Raw genomic sequence first — 27294 nt, forward strand, 5'->3', positions numbered from 1 at the left:
CGCCTCTCCCGGGCTGGCCCGGCTTTATGACCGACTGAACAACCGCTAATGGCCTTACTACCCCTCCCAAGCTGGCCCAGATGACACTGGAGATGGTCAGCAACAGGTTTCTCATTTCAAAGTCCTCCTGGCCATTCTCTGGAAGATCAGAGTAGGACCTCGACACCCTCCGCCCAGCCTCCTTCCCTTTGAAGTCTCTGACATCTGGTTTCAATTGCCGGGGAGCGTAACGTGATGGGCAGTTACCTCTAAGTGTCCAGTACAAACACAGTGGACACGGAGGCCGCTGTCATCCCCTCACTTTCATTCACATGTCCTGCCCTCTCACAGCCTAGCCCGCCCCCCTTGCCACTGGATTTAACATTTTACATCTCTGCCAAAAGCTCACCCACTCTGACATTTCCTGGAATTGCTCTCCCAGGCCTTATGGCTTTCTGCTTTTCACATTTCCATTCATTTCTGCGATTCACCTTTGTTCCCTTCTTCCTTTCCACCCCGAAAGGGTAACAGGGAATAGAATGGGCTGGCTTGAGTTGCTGCAGCTAAATAATTTGCCAGGGCTACTTCACCTGTTCGTTTGTTTCCAATGATTACTTCTTGCCTTGCAGCCGATAGATGCTTTACAATGGTGTTGGAGATTCTGTGACACGGTGACAAATTTGAACTTACAAATTAGGACGCTTTGAGGTTGTTTGCTATTTACTGTGAGTGAGAGGCAGACATGGCAAAAGGAAGTATGAAAGGTTATGCTCACAGTATTTAATAGCAGAAAGATGGGAAGTCGACCGTGAAAAAGCTATTCAGCGCGTTTAGTGATTTCCTTCTGCTCCCGGCTTTATTAAATGGTATCCTGAAGGGGGCTGACAAAGATGCCTAATTACATACAGTAGCACAAATATATATATATATATATATACATACATATATATATATAGAAATGGTAGGAGCCATGCACAGGTTTTTTGGGGAGTCTTATGGGAGGCCAGCCCCGGGATGAAGACCCCACCTCACAACACGCAGACTTAAACGTCGGTTTCCAGCATTCCTTGGGGCCGCACCTAGCACCTGACTCATGCTTTCATTCACTTGGTTGCTGAATGAATGACTGGCAGCAACAAATAAACAAGTGAATGGATGGGTGAATGAATCACCTAGAGCCGAGGGCAGAACTGACTGCCTTCAGCCAGGTTTGCCCAGCCAGGTTTGGTTGCCTGCTCCTCATATTTTGAATCAGTTACCAACATTGACAAGTCTGAAGATTTTCCCTGGGGTTGGTGTAACGTACAGTTCCGGCGAGGCAGAAAAGGAAAGACGACCTCAACAGAAGTAGGTTACCTTTACTCAGGCAAGGAGGGGCGACAGTCGGCCTAATGACCAGGCTGAGCGCTGAGAGGGACCAGGGAGGCTTCATACTTATAGGGAGGTTTGTGGAAGCGATAAGGGACACGTCAGTCAGGCAGGATATTTTGAGTATTCTTTTGTTGAGATGACATTTGTAGTTGGGCAGGGGGTGATAAGTCTTCTGGGCGGGTGTAGGGGGTGGTAGGTTTGCGGACAGGGGGTGATAAGTCCCAGATAGATGTAGCCAGCCTGGAGCATCAGGGTGGAACTAAAGTTGTGCTTTGTTTTCTCCAAAGTTAGATGATTCAGCGAGGGGCCTTTGAGACTGTTGTTCTCTTTCTAGGCCCAAAAGACTCCTTCAGTTGGTTTTTTTTTTTTGCTTCATGTGTGGGAAGAGACATCTTTTTGCAAGATCTGGCCACACGGGCCACCTCCCTACTTGGGGCCATCGTGGTGGTGGCTGCCTTTACAACAGGCATTTATTCGGAGTTCCTCTACCACGTCTCCTGAAGCCCTTTACCCTCCCTGCCCCCCAGCAGGCCATCCCCCCTTACAAAAGTGGTTTGTATCCTAGAAGCATTTGTACTTGCCACACCCTGACCTAAAGGCACAGCCCTGAATGCTTTCCACTGAATGGAGGCTGAGTCCCTTTGAGCCCTATTCTTTTCCATTCAGTTTTGTGCGAACGGGAACTGTGTGTGGGGTCCCACCTCCCAGTGGCTTTGCTCTGACTTCAGCCCTTGTGCTTCTGATGATCCTGTAACAGATGGGCTCCCAGGTCGGGTTAGCTTTGGTTCACAAAAAGCGCCGTCTGACTCAGAGAAGGTAGAGATGAGAAGGCCTGTTCCGTGTGCCAGCTGGGCCGAGCCAGGGGCACTCCAGTGGCCACATGAGAGTCTGTGCAGACAGGTGTCTTCCGCAGGATGGGGTGCACTGCGTTAAGCCAGACTTTTCTCAAAGGCATTTTTGATAGGTATCGTTCACTCCATGTGTCACCCATACTTGTGTCTTTAAGTGATCTTTTTTTTTAACATTTTTGGCCATGCCACGTGGCATGTGGGATCTTCCCCAAACCAGGAATTGAACCCACATTTCCTGCACTGGAAGCATGGAGTCTTAACCACAGTCCAGTGTTTTAAACAGATTCTGTGTCTTAAACAGAACACCCAGGGCATGGTTGAGTCCCGCCTAGGGTCGGTGTCACCCACATTCATTACGGCCTGGCATGGCCTTTTGTGTTGGCCTCAGAACCTCTGCAGTGGAGTGAACAGGTGGGTTTGTGTTCATCCCTCTGTCATGGCTGTGTCTACAGCTAGGGAACATTCTTAACACAGGTTATGGTTTTGACTTCACCGCAGCACACAGAAGTGACTTCGTGTGTGTGTGTGTGTGTGTGTGTCCATCTTGGCTTTCCTTTCTCCTTCCATCTTGAAAGGCCCACCCTTGGAGGAGAGACTTAATATTTGGCATCTTCCTCCTGCTGCGTGTGACACAGGCTGCTGCCTGAAGGATTCACTCCGGTACTTTGCCTCTCTGCAGACTCAAAGCCCACAGTTGAGACACTGGGACCCACCGTGAAGAGCGAAGAGACCACCACCCCGTACCCCATTGACGAGGAGGCCACGGACTGTGGGGAGAACTGCAGCTTTGAGGATGGTGAGGATGGGGTGGTGGTTGTGTTTCATCTGGGGTGGCATGGCTGCCGGCCAGTCACAGTGGAGGCTGGTCCATGGCTGGGGCCGGGAACTGGGGGTCCCTTGGTCAGAGGTCAGGAACGTGTGGTACTTAGGGGCTTGGGGCAGTGGCTATTTACAACCTATCTAGAAGGATTCAGATAATGGAAACACCAGTACACTGGTCATCAGCTGAAATAAGAGCCCATCCAAGGAGAACTCCATTGAGAAGTCTTCTTTCCGAGCCCTCACTTCCTATCTTTGGAATCTACAACCATGATTGCTGTGTCCACAGCACAGTCAAAGGGAGATCTGGCTGTCGGCTGGGTGACTTGGTCAGTGGAACACACTAGTTGGGCTAACTCAGCAGTTAACCGTGACTTACCGCATTTCCCTGTGTTTTCACATCACTGGTAGAGAAGGCATGACGGTTATGACTCTAAGAGTGGGCACTGCATTCTCCACAAGGCGAGTGAGGTCAGTGACAAAGGCAGAATTTCGTAAAGGCACTTCACTTGTCCCTCAGCACTCAGGGCCTCTTCCTTTCCCATCGACCTCGTCACACGGGAAATCTATATCATTTTCATTTTCTCTGCTAAGCATATCCAACTCAGATTAAGAAAACAATAATTGGCAGAGTCCAAGAAGGACACCACATTTTAAATCTTCCTGCTAAAGCCACAGAATATGAGGACATTCCTAACAAACCACAAATTTTGGAACACCTGGCATTTTTGACTAGGATTAAATGCTTGACAGCCTCAATTTACAGTAAATTGCTGATCATTATTAACTCTTCATTAAACCAAATGAGGGAAGATTGGTGAAGAGGCTGGGGAAGTGATGGAGACATAAAAACCTAGCACCTAGTCAGTGGATAGATGGATGGGAAAGTCTACGGAACCCATGCCCTTAGTCAATTGACAGTGTGAGGAACTGTGCTGATGGGGTAGACAGCTCCCAAAATGTCTACAAAGAAGAATGGGAGGAGAGCCAAAAATACATGCTGAAGTTGTATGACTGCAAAATGATAATTTAATGCATATGCTTTTAGGAATGCGCTTTTGTATATTGCGTGGGCTGGTGGTGGTGGGGGGGGACACTCTTGGTCAGGGATAGTTGAATTCAGAATTCTGACATTTTAATGAACTTGTTTTTGTTTTATGAAGAGGAGAAAGAGACTTGGAGAATCTTCCAAGACATGTTTAAAAGAGTTTGAGAGCCAAAGGGGGAATACATTCATTTACTGTGTGGTGTTGGATTAGCAGAGTTAGCAGGGTGGAGGGCAAAAGGAAGGTTTTTATCTAAATGCCAATCCAAAGGAAAATTTAAGAGTTCTGTTGCAAATCAGAAGTTTAATATAATTTTCCTGCTTATAGTGTGGTTTGTCTCATTTGGGGTTTCTTTAGTGGTTCCTCCCTTCTCTCCCTCTCTTTTTTTTTAGCAAAAGATCTCTTTGTGGAATTGGGTTCCTGAGATACAGTATGCATATAAACATTCGAGAGGAATTATGCTATATTGAATTACTCCATACTTTTGAATGGAAAAATAGAAATTTAGAAGTTGTCGGGAGAAGGGGATGGTGAGGGCGAAGGGCTGACTTTTCCAAGCCACAGGTTGATGTTGCAGTAATAGATTCCATGTGTTTGTTCTCCTGCTGACTTTGGCCAAGGATGGGCAAATATTAAATATTATTTCTTGGGAAGGGGAAGAGGCGAGCAGGACCCAGTGGCAATCTGCTGTGTGCCCCCAGGCCAGCAGGGCCCTCCCCTCAGAGGTGAGCCCTCCTCACCCCCAGGGTGGGAGCAGCTTGTTGCATCAGTCTGTTGTTCCCTTTTCACTTCCTAACCTGCATTCTAGGTCTTCCCCACGGAAATTCCTCTCTGGGAAGCCTGAGAAGGGAAGTGAAAAGGCCAAAGACCCCACTTCCTCCCTGCTCCCAGCATTGAGCAGCATTTTTCCGCTGTCTCTGCAGCCAAGAGTCCTAATTTGGGTTCCCATTTCCTTCCCCCCACCCCCAACTTCATCACATGTTTGGCACCAGCTCAGACTGGATTTTTAGAGCTGAGTGGAACCTCAAAAGAAACTCTTGGGTTCAGTCTATTCACTTAGAGGTGAACAGCCCTGCAGATGGAGACGAGCCATTGTGTGGTCTCCTCTTAGATTTCCATTCTCTGCTGCCCCTGGAATCCTGGCCTTGGGGCACTCCGAGCCATGTGAAATTATTCTTCCTCCTGATTGGCGCTGAGCTGGGTGGCAGGCTGGTCTGCCCCCACCCCCCTCCTTTTTGCCCTTAACATGCCAAGTTGCCCTCCTGGCAGCACCTCCCCCTGGGGATTCTGAACTGACTGGTCCCCTGAAACCAGAGACCTGGCTCAGGGAGGCAGACAAGCCCTCCTTGTTCCCGAGGTCACTTTCTCCTCCCCAGCCAGCACCTCCTGCATTCCGGATTCCAGCCTTTGCGGGTGCCAGCGGGCTGCCCATCACTGCTGACAGCCAGGCTGGCAGGATCCCACCTTCCACCAAGGCGCTGGGGAGACATTCTTCTCTGGCATTTAGCGAACAGCGATTTTCACATTTGTCTGCTCTCCAAGGTGGACAGAAGAGGCTGATTAGAGCCTGCAGCCATTTGGTGGCCTCATTTATAATTGCTGACTATGGGAAGCACTGGCAGACTTGGCTTTCATGCCTGGGAAGGATGAGACCAAAGGCTGACCCGAAAGCCAACCATCGCCAAGATGGGTTCAATGAATAAGCAAAGGGGGCCACTGCTTTCGCTGCTCTCCCCTTAGGCCCTGCCAGCAGTTTAAATAGCACCACTGTGGCTGTTCTCCCGGCCCATTTCATTTGCCTTGTTTTGGGTTTTGTTTCCCTTGTAGACAAAGATTTGCAGCTCCCTTCAGGATTCAATTGCAACTTTGATTTCCCGGAGGAGCCCTGTGGTTGGATGTACGATCACGCCAAGTGGCTCAGGAGCACCTGGGCCAGCAGTTCCAGTCCTGACGACCGGACATTTCCAGGTGAGCCAGCCGCGAGTGACGAGTTGATAGAGGACTTCCCTGGTGGCTTAGTGGTAGAGAATCCACCTGCAACGCAGGAGACACAGATTTGACTCCTGGGTCAGGAAGATCCCCTGGAGGGGAGGGCATGGCAACACTTTCCAGATTCTTGCCTGGAGAACCCCGTGGACAGAGGAGCCTGGTGGGCTACAGTCCATGGGATGGCCAAGAGTGCGACATGACTGAAGCGACTTAACACAGGCACAAGACCAGACTGCACCGTGTTTTTCAGCTCTAGACTCCCTGGCGAGCTTGCTAATAACTCCCCACCTTGGAGCAGTCCTCTGCTCTTTGCCCACAAACCACCAAGTCTTTGCTGACAACCTCACCCGACAGAACAGCTGGTTGGTGGTTCCCGGCCCTCTCTTGTGATTACCGGGCAGCCTGGAAGCTGGGAGGGAGGGAGAGAGGCTAAGGTAAAGAAGAAGAAAGAAAGAGCAGCTGGGAGTTCCTAGGAGAGGGCTGAGTCACTGTCCCTTTGTTCCCGTAGTCAGCGCTCACCACCACCAGCTCGGAACCTCTGGTCAGCTCCAAGCTGGGTATTGTTCCTAAAATGGCTCATTGGGAAACTCCTGGCACAAACTCCTTGACTGCTACTTCTGGGTATCATCACTTCTGTCGAAAACCAAGTCAAGGGCCTGAACCACTTGGCCTCTCAAAGAGTATCGCCGCCAGTCCTTGGAATATGAGGAAGCCACCCCCTTGGTCTCAAAGCCTCTCCTGACGCTGCTGACAGAGCTGTTGTTTTTGTTCAGTTGCTAAGTCTTGTCTGACTTTTTGCGACCCCCATGGGCTGCAGCCCGCCAGGGTCCTTATCCTCCACCATCTCCCAGCTGCTGCTGCTGCTAAGTCGCTTCAGTCGTGTCCGACTCTGTGCTGCCCCTTAGACGGCAGCCCACCAGGCTCCTCTGTCCATGGGATTTTCCAGGCAAGAGTACTGGGGTGGGTTTCCATTGCCTTTTCCCCCATCTCCGGGAGTTTGCTCAAATTTATGCCCATTGCGTCGGTGACGTGCTCTAACCATCTCATCCTCTGTCGTCCCCTTCTCCTTTGGCCTTCAATCTTTCCCCAGCATCAGGGTCTTTTCCAGTGAGTCAGCTCTTCGAATCAGGTGGCCAAAGTAGAGGGGAGGGGTTGTCTTTAGCCCTTCTAAGCAGGTAGAAACAAGTGTTATCCACACTCTGTACCATGGCAGGCTTTTAGAGCAGTGTTCCAGTAAGGTGTAACCACCAGGATTTTTTTTTTTTTTTAATCTGCTTTGTAATGCTTGCCACTCTGTGATGTAAATCCTCCCACTGTGGTTGAACGCAAGCTACCAACATGACATCATCAGAGGCGGAGTGGAGAAGTAAGCAACACAGCCCTAGCTTTTTCCATCACGCAGATACAGTAGATATAAATAACTTCGGAACCATGTGTACCGGTAAGATGTATTAAAATAATTAGGAAGTATTGCACTTTGAGAATTTATTTCCTTTTGTTTTCTAATATACTTTATTTCTGGGTAACTTTATATTGTTCCATTGGTAATGCTTGTGTTTCAACAACTGGCTGATAAAATTCCAGAAAATTCCACAATCGGCTCTCTCAAGCCAGTACGGAGTAGATGTTGCTCCAGCACATCACGAGTTAGCTTTCAATGCTCCTGGACCCGAGGCCCCCAAAAGAGTTTGAGAGGAAAGAGGTTAATTCTAGAAATTAGTAGATCATACGTTGCCTGCCTAGAGAAGGAAAGGGGGAGAGGCGTCCCCCTGTGCAGAGTCTCACCCGCTGCCCCTCACCCCCAGGCCTGGCCGTGGCCCCCCCTCCCCAGGGGTGGCAGTGGGACAGATGCTGGGAGAGCACCACAGGCCGCCTTCTGACTCGGCCTGCACTTGCTTTCCCAGAGGGTCACGGCGTCTGCTCTGGAGAAAAACATTTTCATATTTCAAGTGTTTATCTCTTCAGCATTTGAGTGCTCAGAGAGATTAATATCTGAAGATCACCACCGCCCTGGGCAACGGGGGAGAGCACTTACCCTCGTCCCAGCCTTAATCACCCTCCCCCTCTCGTTCACTGCAATAATGTTTAATTAATATAATGAGCCTCCTGCACGTTGGGAAAAAATACTTATTTTTATAACCCAGCCTGGATTTTTCATTTCATTTCCTCTCCTTTGAGACTTGGCCCAATTAATTGGTTGTTTTTCCCAACCCCCACTTTTTATACAAACATAAAGGAGATTTGCAGGGTGTGTGTCTGTGTGTATGCACATTTATAGGTGTGTATTTGTGCATTGTGTGTGTATTTTCGTGCGTGTGTTTCTTTCTCGAGGTATTTGTGGTTGTGTCTGTTTGTGTATATGTTATGTTTTTATGTGTCGATTTTGTGTGTTTGTAAATATGGATATGCATGTGTTTGGTTTGTGTGCATGTGTAAAACGTGTGCGTATGTGTGTGTCTGTATGTTTGTGTGTGAGTGTGTTTGTGGTTTATATGCATGTGTGTGTTTGTGTGTATAAGGGGACAGTTTGGCAAAGGCGCTTTGCATGAAGGGGTGTAGATGATACAGCAAGGGGAGATTTACCGAATCTTATTCAGCATCCATCCTCGGGTTCTTTCTAACAATTCCACTTCCTCCCTTGCACTCTTCTGAGCAGATTTTCTCTAGGAAGGCCTGAGGTCAGCCCTGTCCAGGCTCCAAGGCCACTAATTTGCAAGTGACACTTTGGGAAGTGCTTAAGTTACTCTCTGTTCGACAAGGTTCCTCTCTGCCCGCTCCTCGCCCTGCCCTGGCCCTCACCTGATGCCCCACCAGTCGACCCCAGCTACTGGCTGGGGACCCTCATCCTTGCCCTCATTCCGCTTGATTCATCACAGCCTGCGGTTTGGGAGGGCTTTTCAGAGCAATCTCGAAGAGCGGGCAGCAGTCCAACCTTGGCTGGCTAGATAGGGACAGAAAGAAAATTAGGGCCATGAGGAACCACTAGGTCTAATGTTGTTTCTCCCTTAAGAAACTGAGAAAGAAAATAACAATTTGCCTCTTCCATAGGAATCCCTGAGGTTTACAAAAGCGGCCCTTGGACACTGCCTCCAGAAAACCGAATCATAATATTGTCTTCAGAGCCCTCTGTCCATCCTGCGATGATTTAAAGAATTATTTGCTATATTTCCCACTCTCCTTCTCCTTACAAAACATGACGCTGGATTCTAAGCAGGAGAGGATAGAAAGCCCTTTCAGTTCAGGGTGGTCCTTTTTTCTTCTTCTTCTATTTCTTCAAAAAAAAAAAAAACTGGGGCCCCGAGGGGAGCAGTCGGGAGAAAGGAAACAGCTGTGCTTGGTTAGGGGCAGGGCAAATGCTGACGGGTTCAAAATCACGGGGCCTTCTAAGTCAAGCCTGAGAGCCACTGTGTCAGCCACACTTCACCCCTCCACGGAGAGGAGACCGCACCACTCTCTTAAGTGTGCCGCGTGTTTTATCTCCTTGTTAGGTAGGTAAACAAAAGTAATTACACTTAAGAAAGGAGGTTTCTCCATCAAGTGCAGAGGGAGAAGACAGGAAAGAAAAAAGGAAATAGCCATGTTGAAATATCATAACTGGCTATTTGATTAGAACTGTCTGTGGAAACGACTTACATTCCTCAGATGTTTTCTGATTTCGTTCTTTTCTCTTGTTTTCTTTTCTTTTCTTTTCCTTTTAAGTAAGCAATTAGTTCGGTTCTTCTGGCTAGTGGAAAGAGTTGCTTAAGGCTGACAAGACACCCTCTGGTTTTATTCCACTGTTTTTGTTTTTCATGATAGTCTTTCAAGATACTCAGAATTTCTTTTTTTAGCTCTTTGCTTGTGACTTAGAAGCCTGGAGCGTGTTCAGAGTAGCCCCAGGGGACCCTGTTCCGAATTCGTGGAGTGGGCTGCTGTGCCCTCCTCCAGAGGATCTTCCCGACCCAGGGATTGAACCCACATCTCTTTTGTCTCCTGCACTGGCTAGGTGGGTTCTTTACCACTAATGCCACCTGGGAAGCCCTCTCTGAGAAGGCACTTTGCCTTTGCCCTGTAACTGCAATGACACTGAGAATGTCTCCCCTAGCGGGAGCCACTGCATCTCCTGCAGACCTTCTCAGGTGCACTGATCAGAAACAGAATTTAGGTGCACTGGCTAGAAACAGAATTTTGAGGATGATCAGATTCAGCTCAGCAAGGAACAAGGCAAAGACTCCTCAGCAAGGAACAAGGCAGAGAGATGCTGTGGTGAGCCTGTGTGTCTAGACCTGCCCTGCTTCATATGGTAGCCACTAGCCACCTGTGGCTAATTTAATTTTAATCAGAATTAAATACAGACAAAACTTCAGTTCCTCCATCATACCAGCCACATTTTAAGGGCTCAGTACCCACTCTGTGTGGGGTGGTACAGATGGAGAATACACCAGTCATCACAGGATGCTGTCTTGATCAGCACTACTCAAGCACCTTTTGACATGAATACGAGAGTAACTTCCAGGGCCCTTGCTGATGCTGCTGCTCCATGGTTTGGTGTAAATCAAGAGGCAGATAATTAAGGGGATGTGTCTTCTCTTTGATCCTTTCATGGGAGTGTTCAGTGCCTAGTACTTTTGTCACTGTGTCATTCTACCTGAGTAACACAGTTAAGTCAGCAAGTAACATAGACAGTGTCAGAACTATCCCATTCAATCAAACAGAGTAAATACTAAGTAATAGCAATTATAGTAATAAAAATTGTTTTATTATTATTATCTTCAGGAATGTGACAAGGCTAGATACAAAGGGTGCTATGCCAGGTCAGCCTCAGTGTCTTCAAGTGTGTGGTCACCCTAAATGTGTGTTCTTTGATATGTTTGTTGACCTAATGAAGTATGACTTCAGTATTACTTCATTTCAGTAACTTTAAGTCGTGGAAGTAACATAAAGAAAACAGGCGAAAGCTATTGGGACTAGTTTGCCTTTCTAAAAGGACAGAGCTCTGGCTGCCTAGCATTTGTATGTTTATTAGATTGAGAGACCAGAACCTTTACTCTGGATTCAAAAACAAGTAAGAGGAAGTCAAGAATACAATGTTTTTAAATACTCAGATTTTACAAATGGTGACTATTCCATCAGATGTAGGGCTGTTGTAATGCACATTGGGCTGCTGAATAAACTCCAGGAGCATGGAGGACCAGGACTGTGATTCACTGTGGGACATGCACAAAAGAGGATTAAGTGTAGCTGGGGATGGTCAGTAGATGGTCACAAAGGAATCAGTGAAAAGAGATGAGTCACTTGCTTACAATGGGCTTGATTTTGGGTGGTGAGCTAGCAGTGACTCTTTGAATTAAAAAGCAACTCTCTGAACTCAAAAGACCTTCCTCATAGGTGGGGCCAATGGCAGCAAACAGTCCAGACACGGAATTGCCATTAGCTTGAATTACCTTCAGAAAGCAGTCACTGTGACTTGGCTAGGGCACAGACACTACAGATATGGAGACAGGAACTTCTCAGGCTTAGACCAGGCTAGATTAAAACTAAACAGCAGGAGCAGCTGGGCTAAAAGGAAGCCATATTTAAGGAATAATATCAACTGGAAAAGGAAAGCATAGTGGCCCTTCTGTATGGAAAGTAGGGAGGAAAATATCTCTGATTCTAAACAACACAGCAGTAGAGAGGAGAAATATTTTTCTTTATCTTCTGCAAGTCATGATTGGTTGAGTGTGTAGATTGACAGTGAAGCGGCAGTGTGATAAAGAATGTCTCCATTGCAAACCTTCATAAAGGCTGACATACCAAAAAAATCAGCTCCAGATAGACTTCTGCAAAACCCAAGCCTGAAACCTCAAATGTCCACAAACTGGTCAATTGTAAACCTTGAGAACATTCTGTGGAGTTCATCCAAAGTCAATGTTTCCCTTAACCAGTTGTTAATTTGAGGACCTTAGCAGACATAGGCTGACCTTGTGAGGCCAGCTGAGGGGCTGACTCAGTTTTAAGCATGACCTATATGAAGAGACTCCATCTCCTGCAGCACTAAATAGTCTTTCAGATGGCTGTTCTAGCAGGAGGGCAAGATGCTAGCCAGTAGATGTGTGTGTTGGACAGATGGTGTGTTTGGCTTTGCGATAGCCAGGAGGATAGACTGGTGATTTATTTCAGGGTTTGGTAAGGTGTCGGCGCCATTGATTCTGTTGCTGTTGGGCCAGGAACATTCACGTGATCACCCGGCATTTACGCAGCTGAAGCCAGATGTGGTCATAAATTGCCAGGTGAAATGTCAGGAGACCCTTCCTAGAGACAGCAGCGGGTTAAGATGCCTGAGCGACCTTGTCCTCCGCACTTCCTCTCTGCCCTTTTGAACTCCTGTTATTCATTCCCTTGTGATTGTTTTCCCTGTGTCATGGGCAACAACAGATGTTTTGAGTCAAAGACCTAGCAGAATGCCTCTCAAATATGTCAGGTCCAGGAGGAGAGGGATTGTATCTCTGGGACATTTTTGTTTCATTCTCTTTCAGCAGCTAAATGTATTTCCTCTACATTGTTTTCTTGTTGGAAGCCATCCATTGGCGACATCACTGCCATCAAACTACAAAAAAAAAAGGAGAGCGAGAAGAAGACAACCTCTAGCAGGCAGACCTGGTTCTTAACCAGTCAGTTGTCATGTTTTGGGACCTCTTAACCATCCAAAGGGCTTCTCCTCAAAAGTCCAAGCAAATCAGTAAAGTAGCCCACTCATGCAAGGCCAACCCTTTGCTCTATCAAGTCATCAACAGTCACTGTCTGCTAAAATTTCCTCTGTGTTTGGCAGTTGTGGGCCATAAGGTAGAATATTCCAGAAGAGCAAACTCCATGGACACGGCCTGTGCTTCACTCACAGCAGAGACAGGGATGCCATGACTTAAAGAAGCTGAAGTACTGAACTGAGCAAAGTACACCTCTAAGGAGGCCAGGGTTCTATTTCCTGAGGAAGCGAAGACCAGGGTCTTAATTCTTCAGGAGTGAACTTGTTTCTTAGTCAGAGGACAGAAATTGACTGTGCTTCATGGGGGAATAGAAGGATGACATGTGTCTAAATGGCAATGGGAAAACTTAAGCCTGAATTGAAGACGTTTCTGACAGGGCTGCACCACCCCACCCCACCCCGCCTCACACACACACAAAAGCACATTGCCAGCATGGCCTTTGTGAACCCCTGCTTTGGAGAATTCAAAGCAAAGGTGGACAGCTGTGCTGGGGTGTTTTCAGTGTGGTTCCTCTGGCCAGCAGGGCTGTCCCCTTCTAAACAGTCTTTTGGGGCCCCACTCTCATTCCAGAATCATGTATTCTTTTATTTTGTCTACTGTAGATTGACCTGAAAGATATGTGGTCAACAATGCCTGGTGTATAGCATGGGACTGGCCCATTTCTGGGGTTAGGACATATCTGGAAACCGTCTTATTCCAGAGAACATCTTCCCTGTTCTTGAGCCAAACCTTACTTCCTTTGAGTCTCCAGTTGGTCTTCCCAGGTTATTGGGGCTCTTTGGATCCTTTTACTTTCTAAAAGAAACAAAAAAACCCAGCAAAGCTGAAGTTCCAATACTTTGGCCACCTGATGCAAAAAAGTCGACTCATTGGAAAAGACCCTTATGCTGGGAAAGATTGAAGGCAGGAGGACAAGGGGCGACAGAGGATGAGATGGTTGGATGGCATCACTGACTCAATGGACATGAGCTTAAGCAAAACTCCAGAAGATGGTGAAGGACAGGGAAGCCTGGCATGCTGCAGTCCATGGGGTTGCAAAGAGTCAGACATGACTTAGCAGCTGAACCATAACAGGAGGCAGAGTGTTCAGAGATGGTAGTTGAAATAAAGATCATAGCTTTTATGGAGCTTCTGCTGTGCCCCTGTTCCTATGTAAAGCACTTTACAAGGCTCTTTCCATTTCCTCCTCCTCCCAGCCCTATGCAATAGTGCTATTATTGTATCCATTTCACAGATGGGAAGACTGAGCCTTTAAAAGATTAGCAAAGGTTAGGATGCCAGCCCCCATGAGAGGTGAGGCTCTGGCGATTTTACCCGCTCCGATGAGGGTTCATATCCTACTTCCATGCCTCTCTAGTAGTGGTCTGGGACACACTTTTCAATTCTCTGAGCCTCTGTTTTCTTTTCGGTAAAAATGGAGAACATCATACTTATTTCACAGGAAGGTTACCGCAGGCGATGAAGCCCCCAGCGTGATGTCTGGCACCTCGAGGTGCTCAACTCACATCAGTTCTCTTGCCCCTGTCCTTCCTCTCCCGCTCTCTGGGCTCCTCTTGACCGAAGTCATTCCTTTGTGATGTCCCGCTTCTAATCAGTCCTCTCTCAGTGACAGGCGGGGATGTTTTGCAGCTCAGCATCCTTCTGACTGATGTCTCCTGCTAATTCCTTAAATTTACATATCATCTTTCTTCCCTCGAGCTCATAGCACTTAACAGACAAGTGGGGCACAAGTGATTTCACTAAGTGAAATTCAGAGGCCTGCTTGTCTAAAGATTCTGCAAACTAGTGGATTAGCTCAGATGTCAGCACTGAGTTATGATCTTTCAGCTGCTCGTGCTTAGCACGCCACCAGCATTAACTCCCTGGTCTTCCAGTGGTCCTTTAAATCATGCACAGTGATTATCATCTTATTGTGCGAAAGGGAGAGAAGAGAGGAGAGGAAAAGTGGGAGGGGGAGGGGGCCAGCTCATGTCCCCAGGAGAGGCCGTCTGTGACACCTTTGGCCTCACGGTGCCTGAAGTTTTAGCAACAGGATGGGTAAATAAAGCAGACCCAGAGAAAATCCAGCCAGCCTGGCTTTTTACACCTCCACACACATTTTACTGACTAAATTCTAACCATTATGCTATGATTCCCCTGCTGCTTAAGAATGTAAATTCACACAAGTGACAGTATTTCTGCCAAGCAATTTTCAGACAGCCAGTGGGTCTTATTTGTGAAACTGTGAAGGAAGAAGGCTGAATAATAAGCCTCTGAAATCTGGTTTCCTTTACATACGAGGTGGAAGCAGTTAAGTCTTGGAAATGACTGGGGCATGGGAGCATCTGGGGGGTTGTCACTGGCGGCTCGGTGGACTGGATGCTTGCACAGGTCACCTTGTTTTAAGATCTGCGTATCAGTCATAGGTATATTTACTTTGCAAAAGCTATTGTGCGTTTTTACTTATACATACTCATATATCAGTATAAACGTTCCTTAATAAAAAGCAGAATGTCTCAAAAAAGTCACCTCCCCTTTGAAAAGGGCTGTTGGCCCAGTAGGATGGGAGGGAATTGTGAGATTATATGAACCTGAGGGGTTACAGAGCCCAGCTGATTCCTGATCTGTTCTTGTTTCCAATAGACAGCCTCATCACTTTCTTTATCCATGTGTTTATCATTCATTCATGGGAACAGAAAATTTTGACATATATATGTATGTGTTGCTATCTAGGGGCAGGGAGAAGAAGCATTCTTAACCCTCCTGTGTGTAAGGCCAGGACCTTATAGTCTATCCAAGGAAATAGAAAAGACATATACCAAACAATTTAATTGCAGTACAAGGCAGGAGGCTGAAATGCATGAAAATGGCCTCCAGTCTTTTTAAAAACCAGGTAAAATCAGTGGTATGGTCAGTAAATGCTTGAGTTGTTGAAAGAAGAGAGGCATTAATGTTGAAATGTACAGAGTGGTGAGGAGAAGACCTGGCAAAAGTGGTGGGGTGGGGGTCGGGGGGAAGCAGAGAATTACAGGTAAAAGGAGAAAGGGGAACAGTGCCCAGTAGAGACGCCAGTTTGCCTTAAATCGTATGTGCGTGATCACGTGGACTTGGGACACGGTTACCGGGGGCACAGCTGACGTGAAGGGCCTACTGCCGAAGGCAGAGAAACCTGAAGTCAAGTCCAGCTTTGCCACTCACTAGCCTTTCTACTTTGGACAAGTCACTTGAACCTTTCCCGGCCTCGGTTTCTGCATCTTGTGTAGAGTAAGATTCATAAGACCCAGCTCACAAGCATATAGTGATGATTAAATTATAAAGGCAGATCAACATGCTTTGTAACCTGTAAAGCAGTATGCAGATAGGCCTTATAATTATTATCAATAGTGGCAGTAATGAGATCTGATAGGAGAAGCATAGGTTTAGAAGTTCTTTGAGTGTCTGGTTGTGACACCAGTGTCTCCTTAGCAGATCACCATCACTGAAATTCTCTGCTGTAGACAGCTGCCTCTTTATCTGTGCTAACTCTGGCCTTGAAGAGCTCCCATGGTGTGGGGTATTGGGCCCATGTGCCTCTAGATGGTTAAGGTACCCCAAACTGGAATCCTGACTATGCATCTTAAACCGGTCTAATTTGACTTCAGGGGAGGGTAGCTTCCAGAACAATAACCCTGGAGAATCTAACCAGAAGGGACTTAGGGGATATGGGGAGGAGGGAGAGAGGTGGCCAGGAGGAGGGAAGGAGCTGTTTCTGGGCCACTGATGGGAGGACTCCCACAGGCTCTGCTTTCACTAGAAAGGTGATATTGGCAGGTATATAGCAGCACACGGGTGGCCCAGGAGTCCCCTGCTGATTCTGGGCTCTGGAGGCCCTGCCTGTCCTTCCCTGACAAAGATGTTCCCAGTCCCTGTTAAGGAAAAAAAGGTCTGTGCCCACATCTCAGGTTAACATGATCCCAAGGCATCCGATGTGCTGGTTATGTGGTACAAAAGGGCCACAGCCGTCTTGCTGAAGTGTTCAACATAAGATGTTTCAGGGCCAAAAGGAGACAGTGAGATTTTCTGCTCAAATGCCATCCTGTTCTCTGTGCAAGTGGTCAGAATGCTCCTGCATGAACTCGATTTGCCGGTGCAGGTCCCCACACCTGCGTCTGCAAGGCATGAGGTCTGCCAACAGGGAACTCTGCCTCCCAGAGTACCTGATGTATTTAAAGTGCATCAGCCAAAAGACACATTCTTCAAACATTTGGATGGGTGAAACCTTCATCTCCCAATGTGTGTATGAAAAGTGAAAAATGAAAGTGAAGTCGCTCAGTCATGTCCGACTCTTTGTGACCCCATGGACCATAACCTACCAGGCTTCTCTGTCCATGGGATTTTCCAGGCAAGAGTACTGGAGTGGGTTGCCATTTCCTTCTCTAGGGGATCTTCCTGACCCAGCAATCGAACCTGGGTCTCCCACATTGCAGGCAAATGCTTTACCATCTGAGCCAGCAGGGAAGCTGCTAAACACATAGCTTTTGTTAGTGATGATGACAACACCTATTTTATTGGTGCTGTATTTGCCTGACTGTCTCTGAAAGGCCACATTCAGGCCTCCCCAGGCTGGGGCAGGGAAGGGAGTGGGGTCTCAGGTCCCTTGCATCACCCCTTTGTTGTTCATTGTTCAGTCGCTCAGAACTTTCTGACTCTTTTCAACCCCATGGACTGCAGCACAACAGGCTTCCCTGTCCTTCACCATCTCCTGGAGCCTGCTCAAACTCATGTCCATTGAGTCGATGATGCCATCCAACCATCCCCCACTCCTGCTCAGCCACCATTCCCTGCTCTGCTTGAACAAGGATGCTGGGCTTCTGAGCTGCAGTTACTAGAGTCCAGGCTTCATCCAGGAGCACTGTTGGAGACAGAAGGTTGTAAATGTCTTCCAATTGGACAGTGCCCAGCCAAGATGATAAAGGCTTGAAGCATAAACTACCTGGCCAGAACCATCCTCTAGTCTAGCAGTCACTTCACTCCTTATTTTTCAGTTCATTACAGTGCCCTGGCCCTTTGGGTAAGCCGATGATGATTAAAATGTGGGCTTGGCCTCTCAGAATCTAGGGGGGAAAGACAAGCACCAATACAGCCAACCAAGACCTAAGACGGATGATACTAGGTGCCATATGTAAAAGGTACAAAGGAAGGGATGCAGAGAAAATAGGCAGGAGGGACCTTCTTGACATAAAGACTCAAGAAAGGACTTTAAGGGATGCAGCATTTGAATCAGAGCCCTAAGAAAGGAACACAGAGCCTGGAGAACAAGTTCATAAATAAAGGACACCCGAACTCGGCCCCGGCTTACCCCCCGCCCCCCGAGGGGCCATAACTGCCAGCTGGTCTCCTTCCCAAGCATTTACCAGGGACCTCTGTTTGGGTCTGTTTCCCCCTCCAGATGACAGGAACTTCCTGCGGCTGCAGAGTGATGGGCGGAACGAGGGCCAGTACGCGCGACTCATCAGCCCACCGGTCCACCTGCCGCGGAGCCCCGTGTGCATGGAGTTCCAGTACCAAGCCACGGGCGGCCGCGGGGTGGCGCTGCAGGTGGTGCGCGAGGCCAGCCAGGAGAGCAAGCTCCTCTGGGTCATCCGCGAGGACCAGGGCGGCGAGTGGAAACACGGGCGCATCATTCTGCCCAGCTACGACATGGAGTACCAGGTGGGGTGGCTTCGGGAGACGGTGCGGAGATCCGAGGGGATCCTTGTGATCTGCGTTTCAATATTTCAAAGGCCGTGCCCATTCATCATTAGGGAACGCGGTTAAGCGCCGCTGTTTTCATTGTGTTTCTCCCGTTGCCATGGCAACTAAATGACACTCTTATTTGTTATTCAGAATGTGCCTATCTCTACACCCAGACTTGGTTCTTTGTTCCTCCTATTGCCTTTTATACTGCTGAAATCTTCCCCAACAAATGTTTCTTCTCTCCATTTTATTTTAGATTGCTATCAGGTAGGCTGACAAAGGAACACAGAAGCCAGGGAAATGAACGCAAACAAACCCTCCACACAGGGGGAGAGAGGCCCTGGGAGCCCCTGAGACTCAGAGGAAGAGCGGGCAGCAGCCTCCCCGCCCTGTCCCAAGTGTTCAGGTGGCTGTTGGTGCTTAGCGGTCAGCAGACCAGAGAGGCTCCTAAATGAGTGGGTTCTCACCCTGCAGCTCCAGGAGTTGAGTTCTCTTATCTCTGCCCCCACAGAGCAAGAGACTGAGGCACAGATGGGGATGCGCAGCTGTGGCTGAAACTTGGGTAGAGGAGGCGCTGTGCAAGAGGTGACTGAGAACCAGCCAAAGCATTAACCTGCTCCTCCCCAGACGAGAGGCAGCAACAGATGGCTGGTGAGGCAGCCAACTGCTCGCTCAGCTTGCCAGAGGACATGTGCTCGTTTGCAGAGAGAACCTGGGGAGGGCGAGATCGAGGGCTGACTGGAGGCCACTGAGCCGCGAGGCTCCTGCGTGCAGCCTGCAGTCGTTCTCACGCTTGCAAAATAGCCCGAGTCCCACCCCCACCTGCCTTCCTGCTTAAAAACCTCCGTGTGTTGTGGAGCTACTCCCTGTTGGTGTTTTTATCTCACCCACTAGACGGTGAGATTCTCCAGACAGAGGGTCTTGTCTTCTTAGCTTTTGTAACTGTCAGGGTGCCTGGCACATAGTAGGTGCTCAGCAAACTAGTGGTGAAGAAAAATCACTTACCTTCGTTGTAATAATGGAGCCGTAAGACACTGTTACCCCCAAGGTAATTCAAACCTGTACATTACATTTCTCACATTACCCCTACCTGCTCATGTCCTCTTGAGTTTCCAAATACCTGGGTTGAGCATTTGAAAGATTTGCGAGGAAAAAGAAAAAAATCAAACATGGCTAGGGAAATTTCAACTCTCCTTTAAATGTGCTCTGATTGTAGTCCTTTTAGTCAATACATTCTAGTTACTGGACAACAATACCCACCACTTAGTTATATACATGTATTTTTTAATCCCCTTAAATATGCATTTGATTTCAACCAACTCATTTTAAATTGAGATTTCAAGTACCAGAGCCATGTGGTCAACAGATGTGTACCAGGTGCAGTAAGGCGCGTGTGCATGCGTGCACGTGCGCGCGCACACACACACACACAGATTTTAAGCTACAGTTAACAGAAGACTGGAAATCTTTGCACTGTTTGCACCAAGAAGCTCAGTTAACCCTGGCGCTTTTTCTTCCTGCTTCTAGATTGTGTTTGAGGGAGTTATAGGAAAAGGACGTGCGGGGGAAATTGCCATTGATGACATTCGGATAAGCACCGATGTCCCGCTGGAGAACTGCATGGGTACGTGAATATCTGTCTCTTCGTGTCTCCTCGTGTCGAGGGCCGGGATCCACAAGGGGAGGCAGCACCTTGTTTTCAAACACAGCTGTTCCCCCGGTGGGTGGGGCAGCACCAGTCCATGCAGGAGGTGAGGTGTGAGTTCAGTGAGAGCTTAGGCTGCAGTCAGGACGGGAGAGGTGTCAGAACGGGTGGAGTCCTATATCCCTGCTCCCATTCAGAAACAGACATGCGCTTAGTATGTGAAGATTCAGGGTGCCAAGACCCCATCATCAGACTCCAGCTTTTAGCAAAGAAAATGCTAGAGGACGAGAGCAACTGCCAGTCAGAATTACATGCTGGAAAGGTTTGATGGATTTAATGGAAGCCTTCACTGGTGAGCAGAAATAGTACATGTGTTATATTGGAGTGATAACACAATTACAGGCAGTTCTTTTACATGAATGAATTGCAGGGCGAGCTATGGCATGTGAAATAAGAGTTCAGATTTTGCTTTGAAGCTAATATCTCTAATGCCCAACATGCCAGAGTTGTAAGATTAAACATTGCATGCCCGGTGACCAGCACAAGAAGGACCCTGTCTCCTTGGACAGAAGTGCTGAGCACCCAGGCCACCTAGTTCACCCCGTGGACCACCTCCCATCAGAGCCATGGGCATTCCCAAAAGCAAGAGGAAATCCTAAGAAGGAAGGAGACCTACTTTCAGTCCGCAGAGTGACTGTTAATAACTCACCAAGTGCTTTTCTTGGCACTTGGGTCCCGGGTGTGTGTGTGCCTGATGATGTCAGAAGCACCTGGGACCACCCTAGTCCCTTCAGGCAACTCTCGGGGCCCCGGGCATCTAAAACTAATCCAGGCTCTGAGAAAGTAATCAGTGGTAAGTGACTGATTACAATGCTTCAGGGACCCATTACTCTATAAAGGACTTTTTGTTCCAAAGCAACTTTGAGAATCTTTCCCACCTGGCCCCCATGACAACGATGTGTTAGACCCAGAGCCTGTGGTGGGCATGGGAGACTTTGTGGGATAGTATGAAAAAGCTTGATGAAACTCATCTTCATCATACTCTGTGTTCACCTTATATATTTCTCTCATCTAACTCAAATTTTTTTGGTTTTTTTTGTTTTTTCAGAACCCATCTCAGCTTTTGCAGGTGAGGATTTTCAAGGTAAAAAAAAAAGTTATTTTTAAATTTCTGCATGCCTTTTCCTTCCTCCCATGTGATGTGAATTTGGCAGAGGCGATAAGCCTCCAGATTTGACAAAGCTCCCGAGAGAAAAATAGATGCCACACCTTCTCACCGCTAGATGGCGCCAGCAACACCTGTAGATATGGGGAAAGGGCGATTGAGAGCTTCACTGTCTCTGGATTAATTAAAGTTTAGAAACCTATAATAGAGACAAATAGGTTACAGATAAACCTTTCAGCTTTGCATTGTCCAATAGAGAGCAATGAGGCTGAAAATGCATGAGTGGTGAGAAAAGAGAGGCTGTGGGGAGACTGAACCAAAAAAAAAGAAAAAACGTCAGTAGTAAATTAAAAGTGAAATGAGGTGGCAATGATTTATTTTCGACCAAAGATGGTTTCTTTCCAGTCAGAGGGCACCAAGGCAGCAGTCTCAATTAACCCTCCGCGAGGTACACAGTTGTGTGAGGGAAGGAAGTTAGGGGAAAGACATGAGGAATGACAGTCCTCAGCAGAGAAGGTTGCAGAAACCTGGAGGCGGTGTCTGGTTAAGGGAAGAAGAAGGCTCATTTGGTGACTGGAATTAGAGCACTTGAAACACAGGACTGAAAAACAGAAAGGGACATTTTATCCCTAATAAAGTAAATAGAGAACAGAGCAAAGAGAGAGGAATGTGGGATGCCTGCCTTATCCCAGGAGGGAAAACTAACCTCCAAACTTGGGGGTGCTAAAATGCAGTGTATTTCACATCTCACCCTGTCTGGAATCCTCTTGGTTGACACTGCTAACGTTTCCACCCAGGTTCCAGTGCTGAGGATTTGGAAACCACTCTGTAAATGCTTCCCATGAGTTGGCCCGCGTGTATAAGCACACTCAGAGACACTCACCCACACCTAATAACAGAACCTACTTTATGCAAACAATCCCGAGGGTTTCGATGCCCTGTTTACATTGGCTGGCCTTAACCCCACAGGTGACAGCATTTCAGAGATAAGGGAAGTCGTTTTTATATCTGAAGTCTAGACTCGTTATCTTCACTCTCATTAATCTGTCCAGCTCCTGGCTGGACGGAGATGAATTCCTGGTTTGCCACCTAGATGTGCTCTCTGACTTCAAATCATCTCGCCCAATTTGCCACTCATCACCCACAGCGCTAAGACAGCAGATGAGGGAGAGGGCCGCAGGATGGGGGGTGGGAAACCTATCTAGGATGTCTTTTCTTTCTTCCTCGCCCTTCCTGGCCTCCCTGAGCCCCATCCCCACTCCCCATTGCACATTTTTCAAGTATTAAGAGTATTCCTGTGCATGTGTTGGCGCTCCATGGGTGTGAGATTTTCTGTTAACGCGAATCTAAAAGTATCGGAAGGAAAAGCTGAGATCAAAACTGAACGGCTTGGATTACAGTTGAATTCAAGTTCTAACTTTCGGGACCCAAGGTAACGTAGATCCTGGGGAAGTAAAATTGCTTACGTTGTTTCACGTGACTTTGATTGCCGAGACTCAAAGCTCGCAGGAAAGGCTGGTTAGGGCCTTCAGCCCCCACGGCAGACACTCTGCTGTGTGAACATGGATGTCTGGGTCCATGACTGACAAGTTCAGTGGCCAAGTGCCTTGCTTCTGTAAGTGAATAAACAAACCAGGGCACGTGTGCTGTCGCGGAGGCTGTATTTACCATGAGGCTACACAGGCCAGTCATGTTCTGTTGTAAAATATATGTGTAAATAAAATGGCCTCAGAGCTGCAGTCCTCACTTAGCCAAAATAAACGCAGGGCGTAGGGACCCCAAGGTAAGAATTTCCAGTGTGCTTCCGACGGGCTGGTTTGGGGCTCCAGCGCAGGCAGCGCTTGAGTGGCATGGATTGGCCCACGGCTGTGGTCTTGGGAAATAGCAAGCATCTTTGGAAGGAGGAAACCAAACTCCAGAGACTTGGCTCGGGAGTCAAGAGCAGGATGGAAATTGAGAATGGACAGTGTCGATCGCGTTGGCAAGTTTTACATGGAACTCGGACTTGGTAGCCAGATGAACCCAGGGTCAGGGAGGCTTCTATTGGGCTGAAGCCCCTCTGACTTCAGTAGACATCTCTGGGTTTTGACTTGAGCGAAGCCTTCCATTTGGGAGAGGAAAGAGGACATTCGCTCTGCCTTACCAGTGACCTCTCCGGGTCAGGGTGGTGGCAGCCTTCTCTTGGTGGGAGGGTGAATGCCTTGGGAATTAAACCAGGCTGTTCACTCAAATAGAGAAACAGAGAAATCAGGTTTGGGCAAGCAGGATATGGAAAGCGGATGGTGAAACCCTATTAACAACAGGCATATATTGTTAGTATGGTGGTTTTGTTTTTGGTTTTCTTTAATGTAAATTGTTTTTCTTTTCCATTATAAATTTACCATGAGACAGAAGCAATCTCATTCTTCATGAGAGACCAGTGTGTCCTAGGTAAACCTTTAAGGCAATGCAACAAAAGTGGCTTCTGGACTGAGGCTTATTAGATAGTCTTGATCTTTTATATTTTGAAGTGTCTTTCATTTTCTGCCTCTTACTCATCTCTTGCCATGGAACATTTTCTTTTTATTCGAATCACCTTGTGTTTTCTGCTTGGTGTATATGCTTTGATTTTGTATCAGGATATGAGTCAGTAGTGAAGAGAAACAAGCCACAGTGAAAAAGAGTGCCATGTAGAGAGGGGACAAGGAGATGGAATGAATAAGCTGTGTTGTCATGTGATGTTTAAAAAGACTTTTTTGCTGTTGTTCTAAACAATGTGGCCTGGGTGTGCTTTTTTTTTTTTTTTTCTTCTTTTTTTCTAAGCAGTGGCTATAGACATAGTGCCATCATGTATCTTCTTCTAGAATTTGAGCTTTAACAAATGAAAAACTGTGTGTAAAAGAGTTGGGGGGAGGTGGAGAACTGAAAAGTGGTGTAATTAAGGTGATAGATTATTTTTTCTTAATCAATGCTTTCTATTTTCAATACGAGTAAAAAGAATAATAAGCCAGTGAAAATACATAAAACCCGTAATCTGAGTTCTGCAGTTGTTTACCAGGTAGTTATTTTTAGCAGGTTGCAGTGGAAGCAGGAGCTCTTGTTCATGTTAGAGGCTGTGGGCTTTGAACAAAGCGGGAGCAGAGACCCATGGGAGTCCCAGGCACGGGTGGGAGTAAGAGTGAAGGATTCAAAAGTGCTGTGTCAACCACTGATGGATGCTAGCAGGGACATCAGTAGCTCCTGCTCACAGCTGTGAGCGTGGGTTTCGGGTCTCAGACCAGCTCTGAGGGCTGCTGGCCCTATCTCTTGGGCCTCACTTCGTGCAGTCCTCTGCAGTTTTCATCCAGGTAAGAGTAGAAAGAGGACAGCACAGGCTGTCTCCTGGGCATAGAGGGGCCCATTTTGGGGCAGTGACAGCTGCCTAGGGTTTGACCCTGTGTCTCAGGTTTTCAGGTCTGTTTAGTTCATACCACCTGGCCCATCTCTGCCATGTCTCTTCCCCATCTTTCCATCCCCACCCTCATCCCCGCTTGATCTGCCAATCAGCTGCCTCCCTGAGACTTTGCTCCCCAGTGTAATGCCCCCCTATGCCAGGGCACAAGACCTGGGATGAGCCTCAAATTCCCTCTCTCTCTGGCATCCGTTTCTCCCACAGCTCTCTTGACTAGAAGCACTTGGAGGACGCAGTGAGGGTTAAATGGCATTTTCGCCGTGATCTTCTAATGAAAGGCAGAGTATTCCCAGCCCCTGCCAGGGCTCCATATAGGCAGCTGTGGGCTGTGAGTCCTTCCCCGTGGCCCCCTCCCCCTGAGGTCCCCAGCTGCCGGATCAGAGCTAGGTGTTGCTGAGCCGGGGAGCCTGGAGAAGAGATGCGTGTGAACCGCTCACTGCCCGCCTGCTGCTGCTGCCCGAGGGGACACCAAGGCATCCTTTGTGAGGTTCGATCCACAGAGGCCTGACACATCGCCCTGCAAGTTTACCATTCATCGAAACCACCACCAACATCAGTTTCGCTAAGGGGAGAAGAAAATTTTTTTCACTGACTTTTCCTCTGTCCAGGAACAGAAGGGACAAGCCTTAATTTAAAAGAAGTAATCTAAGTGTCACCAAAGAGAGGACAAGTGTTCAGACTTCAGGCAGCCACGGATCTGGGTTTAGGTGTGTCTTAGACAGGTGTGGGGGGGGGGGCAGGCAGCAGCATTCCTACTAATTGAGTGGAAATCTCCCAATGACCACCCCCGCCCCCGACACACACACACACACACACATACTGAGTGCAAGGCAAATGGAGAGTCATTTCTCAGGGAGATTTTATGCTTCTGCATTCTTCTTCCAAACAGATCGGTAGGCGTGACCACGTTCTTCGACCCTCTTCTATAAACTTCTCTAGAGAAGCCAGCTTTCTCTTTTGTTTGTTTAATCTCACAAATTAAATAAATGTTTTAACTGAAATGCCCCTTCTCCAGCACTTCGTTTTCAACCTACACATGCAAGACTGCAGACAGGCCAGGCCTGAAACAGTTCTGATTTGCAATGAACCTTTTTTCTTCCCCCTCCAAGAGAGATGATTTATATTAGGTATCTTTTGAAACATTTCTCTTGGAAACCTGGATGACTCCTCCAGGTCCGGAGGACATTTCATAAACTTAGCTGCAGGAGATGTTTTCGCTTTTTGGTGATTCAGTGAGAATTTGACTGAGACAGTCCGCAGACAGGTTCAGACAGAAGAAAGAAGCAGAAAGAGAGAGGTCTGCTTCCTGTTCCACCCGTGTGGTTAGGGCAGAGTCTGCACACTTCTTCCGTCAGTGGGCAGATAGTGAACATGTTGGGCTCTATGACACTGTGTGGCTGGGACTCCCTGCGCCTGGAGCACAAAGGCGGCCATAAGCCATATGTGATGAGGGTGGCTGTGTTCCAAAATGTACAGAAATAGGCTGAGAGCCAGATTTCGTCTTCTGACCCCTGGGTTCCAGCACGGGCGGAGGATTTGGTCCACGTGCTTCCAGTCCTGACCCCACCACTTCCCAGCTGCGTGTGCTTCCTCCAGAAGCTCTGGGCCATCTTGCGTGTGCTTCCTCCAAAAGCTCTGGGCCATCTCTCAGGTTCCACTCTGTTCTGCCCACATCCATCTCCAGGCAAAACCAGGAGAAAGTCACTTATCCTTTCAGGTTCTCCACTTTCCCATCTGAGAGTCATGAAGAATAAAGATGATTAGTCATCCAATTCCTGGCATCCAGGAAGTCTCCACTCATTAGAGTGGTAGTTATGCTCACATTTCCCAATTGCTTATTAACTCAGTAACCCTGTTTGCACAACAGGAGTGGAAAGAACCTACCTACTGTGTAATTTTTTTTTTGTTATACTCCCATATTGCTTCTTGGCCTTTTGGCTAAGATCAAGTGTATTATCCTCCTGTGCAGGGCTTCTTAGAATCTATTGTTTCTCAGAATTTAAATTCTCCACCTTCACACCACCCCTTTTTCCAGGGGCTCAGAACTTTTACAGGTGGAAGCCTACTCAACCTTGCAAATACACTTGGAGTTATTGACTATTTAAATTTCTGTTTCTCATTATCTTACACAATGGGAAAACCATATACAGAATTAGAAGGTGGAAATTCATGAAAAATAGAACAGGCATTGAAAGCATCTTTCAGTTGGGGGGAAGTCAAAGTCTGTGAGTACATGGGGGAAGTCTGAACAGTCAAAGGGACTCTTCAGGTGAGCACATCACCAGTGTTGGACAAAGTTGAAGTCACTGTGTTTTTCTCCCATCTTGGGGGACATGTCTCCAGCTCCTGAGTTGTGAAGCAATGGCCTGGGCATCTCATATGGCTGAGAGGGCAAGGGGGGCTAAAATGCAGCCACTTACCATCATCTGCCCGAAGGGGGCACCTTTTTGCATTTTAACATAGAGGCATGGTATGAGCTAACAATCTAACACTTTCCAAGAATAACTATTCTGTGAAGTACCATTAGGTCATCAAGGTTTTTTCAGGCAAGTCTGAATGTTGGTCCAACATGCATTCCTC

General features: G+C 47.6%; 1 protein-coding gene and 1 long non-coding RNA gene across 5 annotated transcripts in view; one reads left to right on the top strand and one right to left on the bottom strand.

The window, feature by feature from the left end:
• Nucleotides 1-27294, top strand: part of NRP2 (neuropilin 2) — a 120648-nt gene that overhangs the window by 67146 nt on the left and 26208 nt on the right. For 2 of the 4 annotated variants that reach the window (XM_020884328.2, XM_020884326.2), the window contains exons 11-15: nt 2881-2997; nt 5894-6034; nt 18188-18450; nt 20002-20098; nt 21228-21263. In XM_020884328.2, the coding sequence (XP_020739987.2) occupies nt 2881-2997; nt 5894-6034; nt 18188-18450; nt 20002-20098; nt 21228-21263 (654 nt within the window). The remainder of the gene's footprint in view (nt 1-2880; nt 2998-5893; nt 6035-18187; nt 18451-20001; nt 20099-21227; nt 21264-27294) is intronic. The other 2 variants (XM_020884329.2, XM_020884327.2) reach the window with 1 other exon arrangement.
• LOC110131583 (uncharacterized) lies at nt 7564-18237 on the bottom strand. Its single transcript, XR_002312228.2, has 3 exons — nt 18153-18237; nt 8855-8996; nt 7564-7718 (listed from the first exon to the last, which is right to left on the bottom strand). It is a non-coding gene; the product is annotated as an uncharacterized lncRNA (long non-coding RNA).

This window comes from Odocoileus virginianus, chromosome 30, assembly GCF_023699985.2.
Source record: "Odocoileus virginianus isolate 20LAN1187 ecotype Illinois chromosome 30, Ovbor_1.2, whole genome shotgun sequence".
Classification (NCBI taxonomy): Eukaryota; Metazoa; Chordata; class Mammalia; order Artiodactyla; family Cervidae; genus Odocoileus; species Odocoileus virginianus.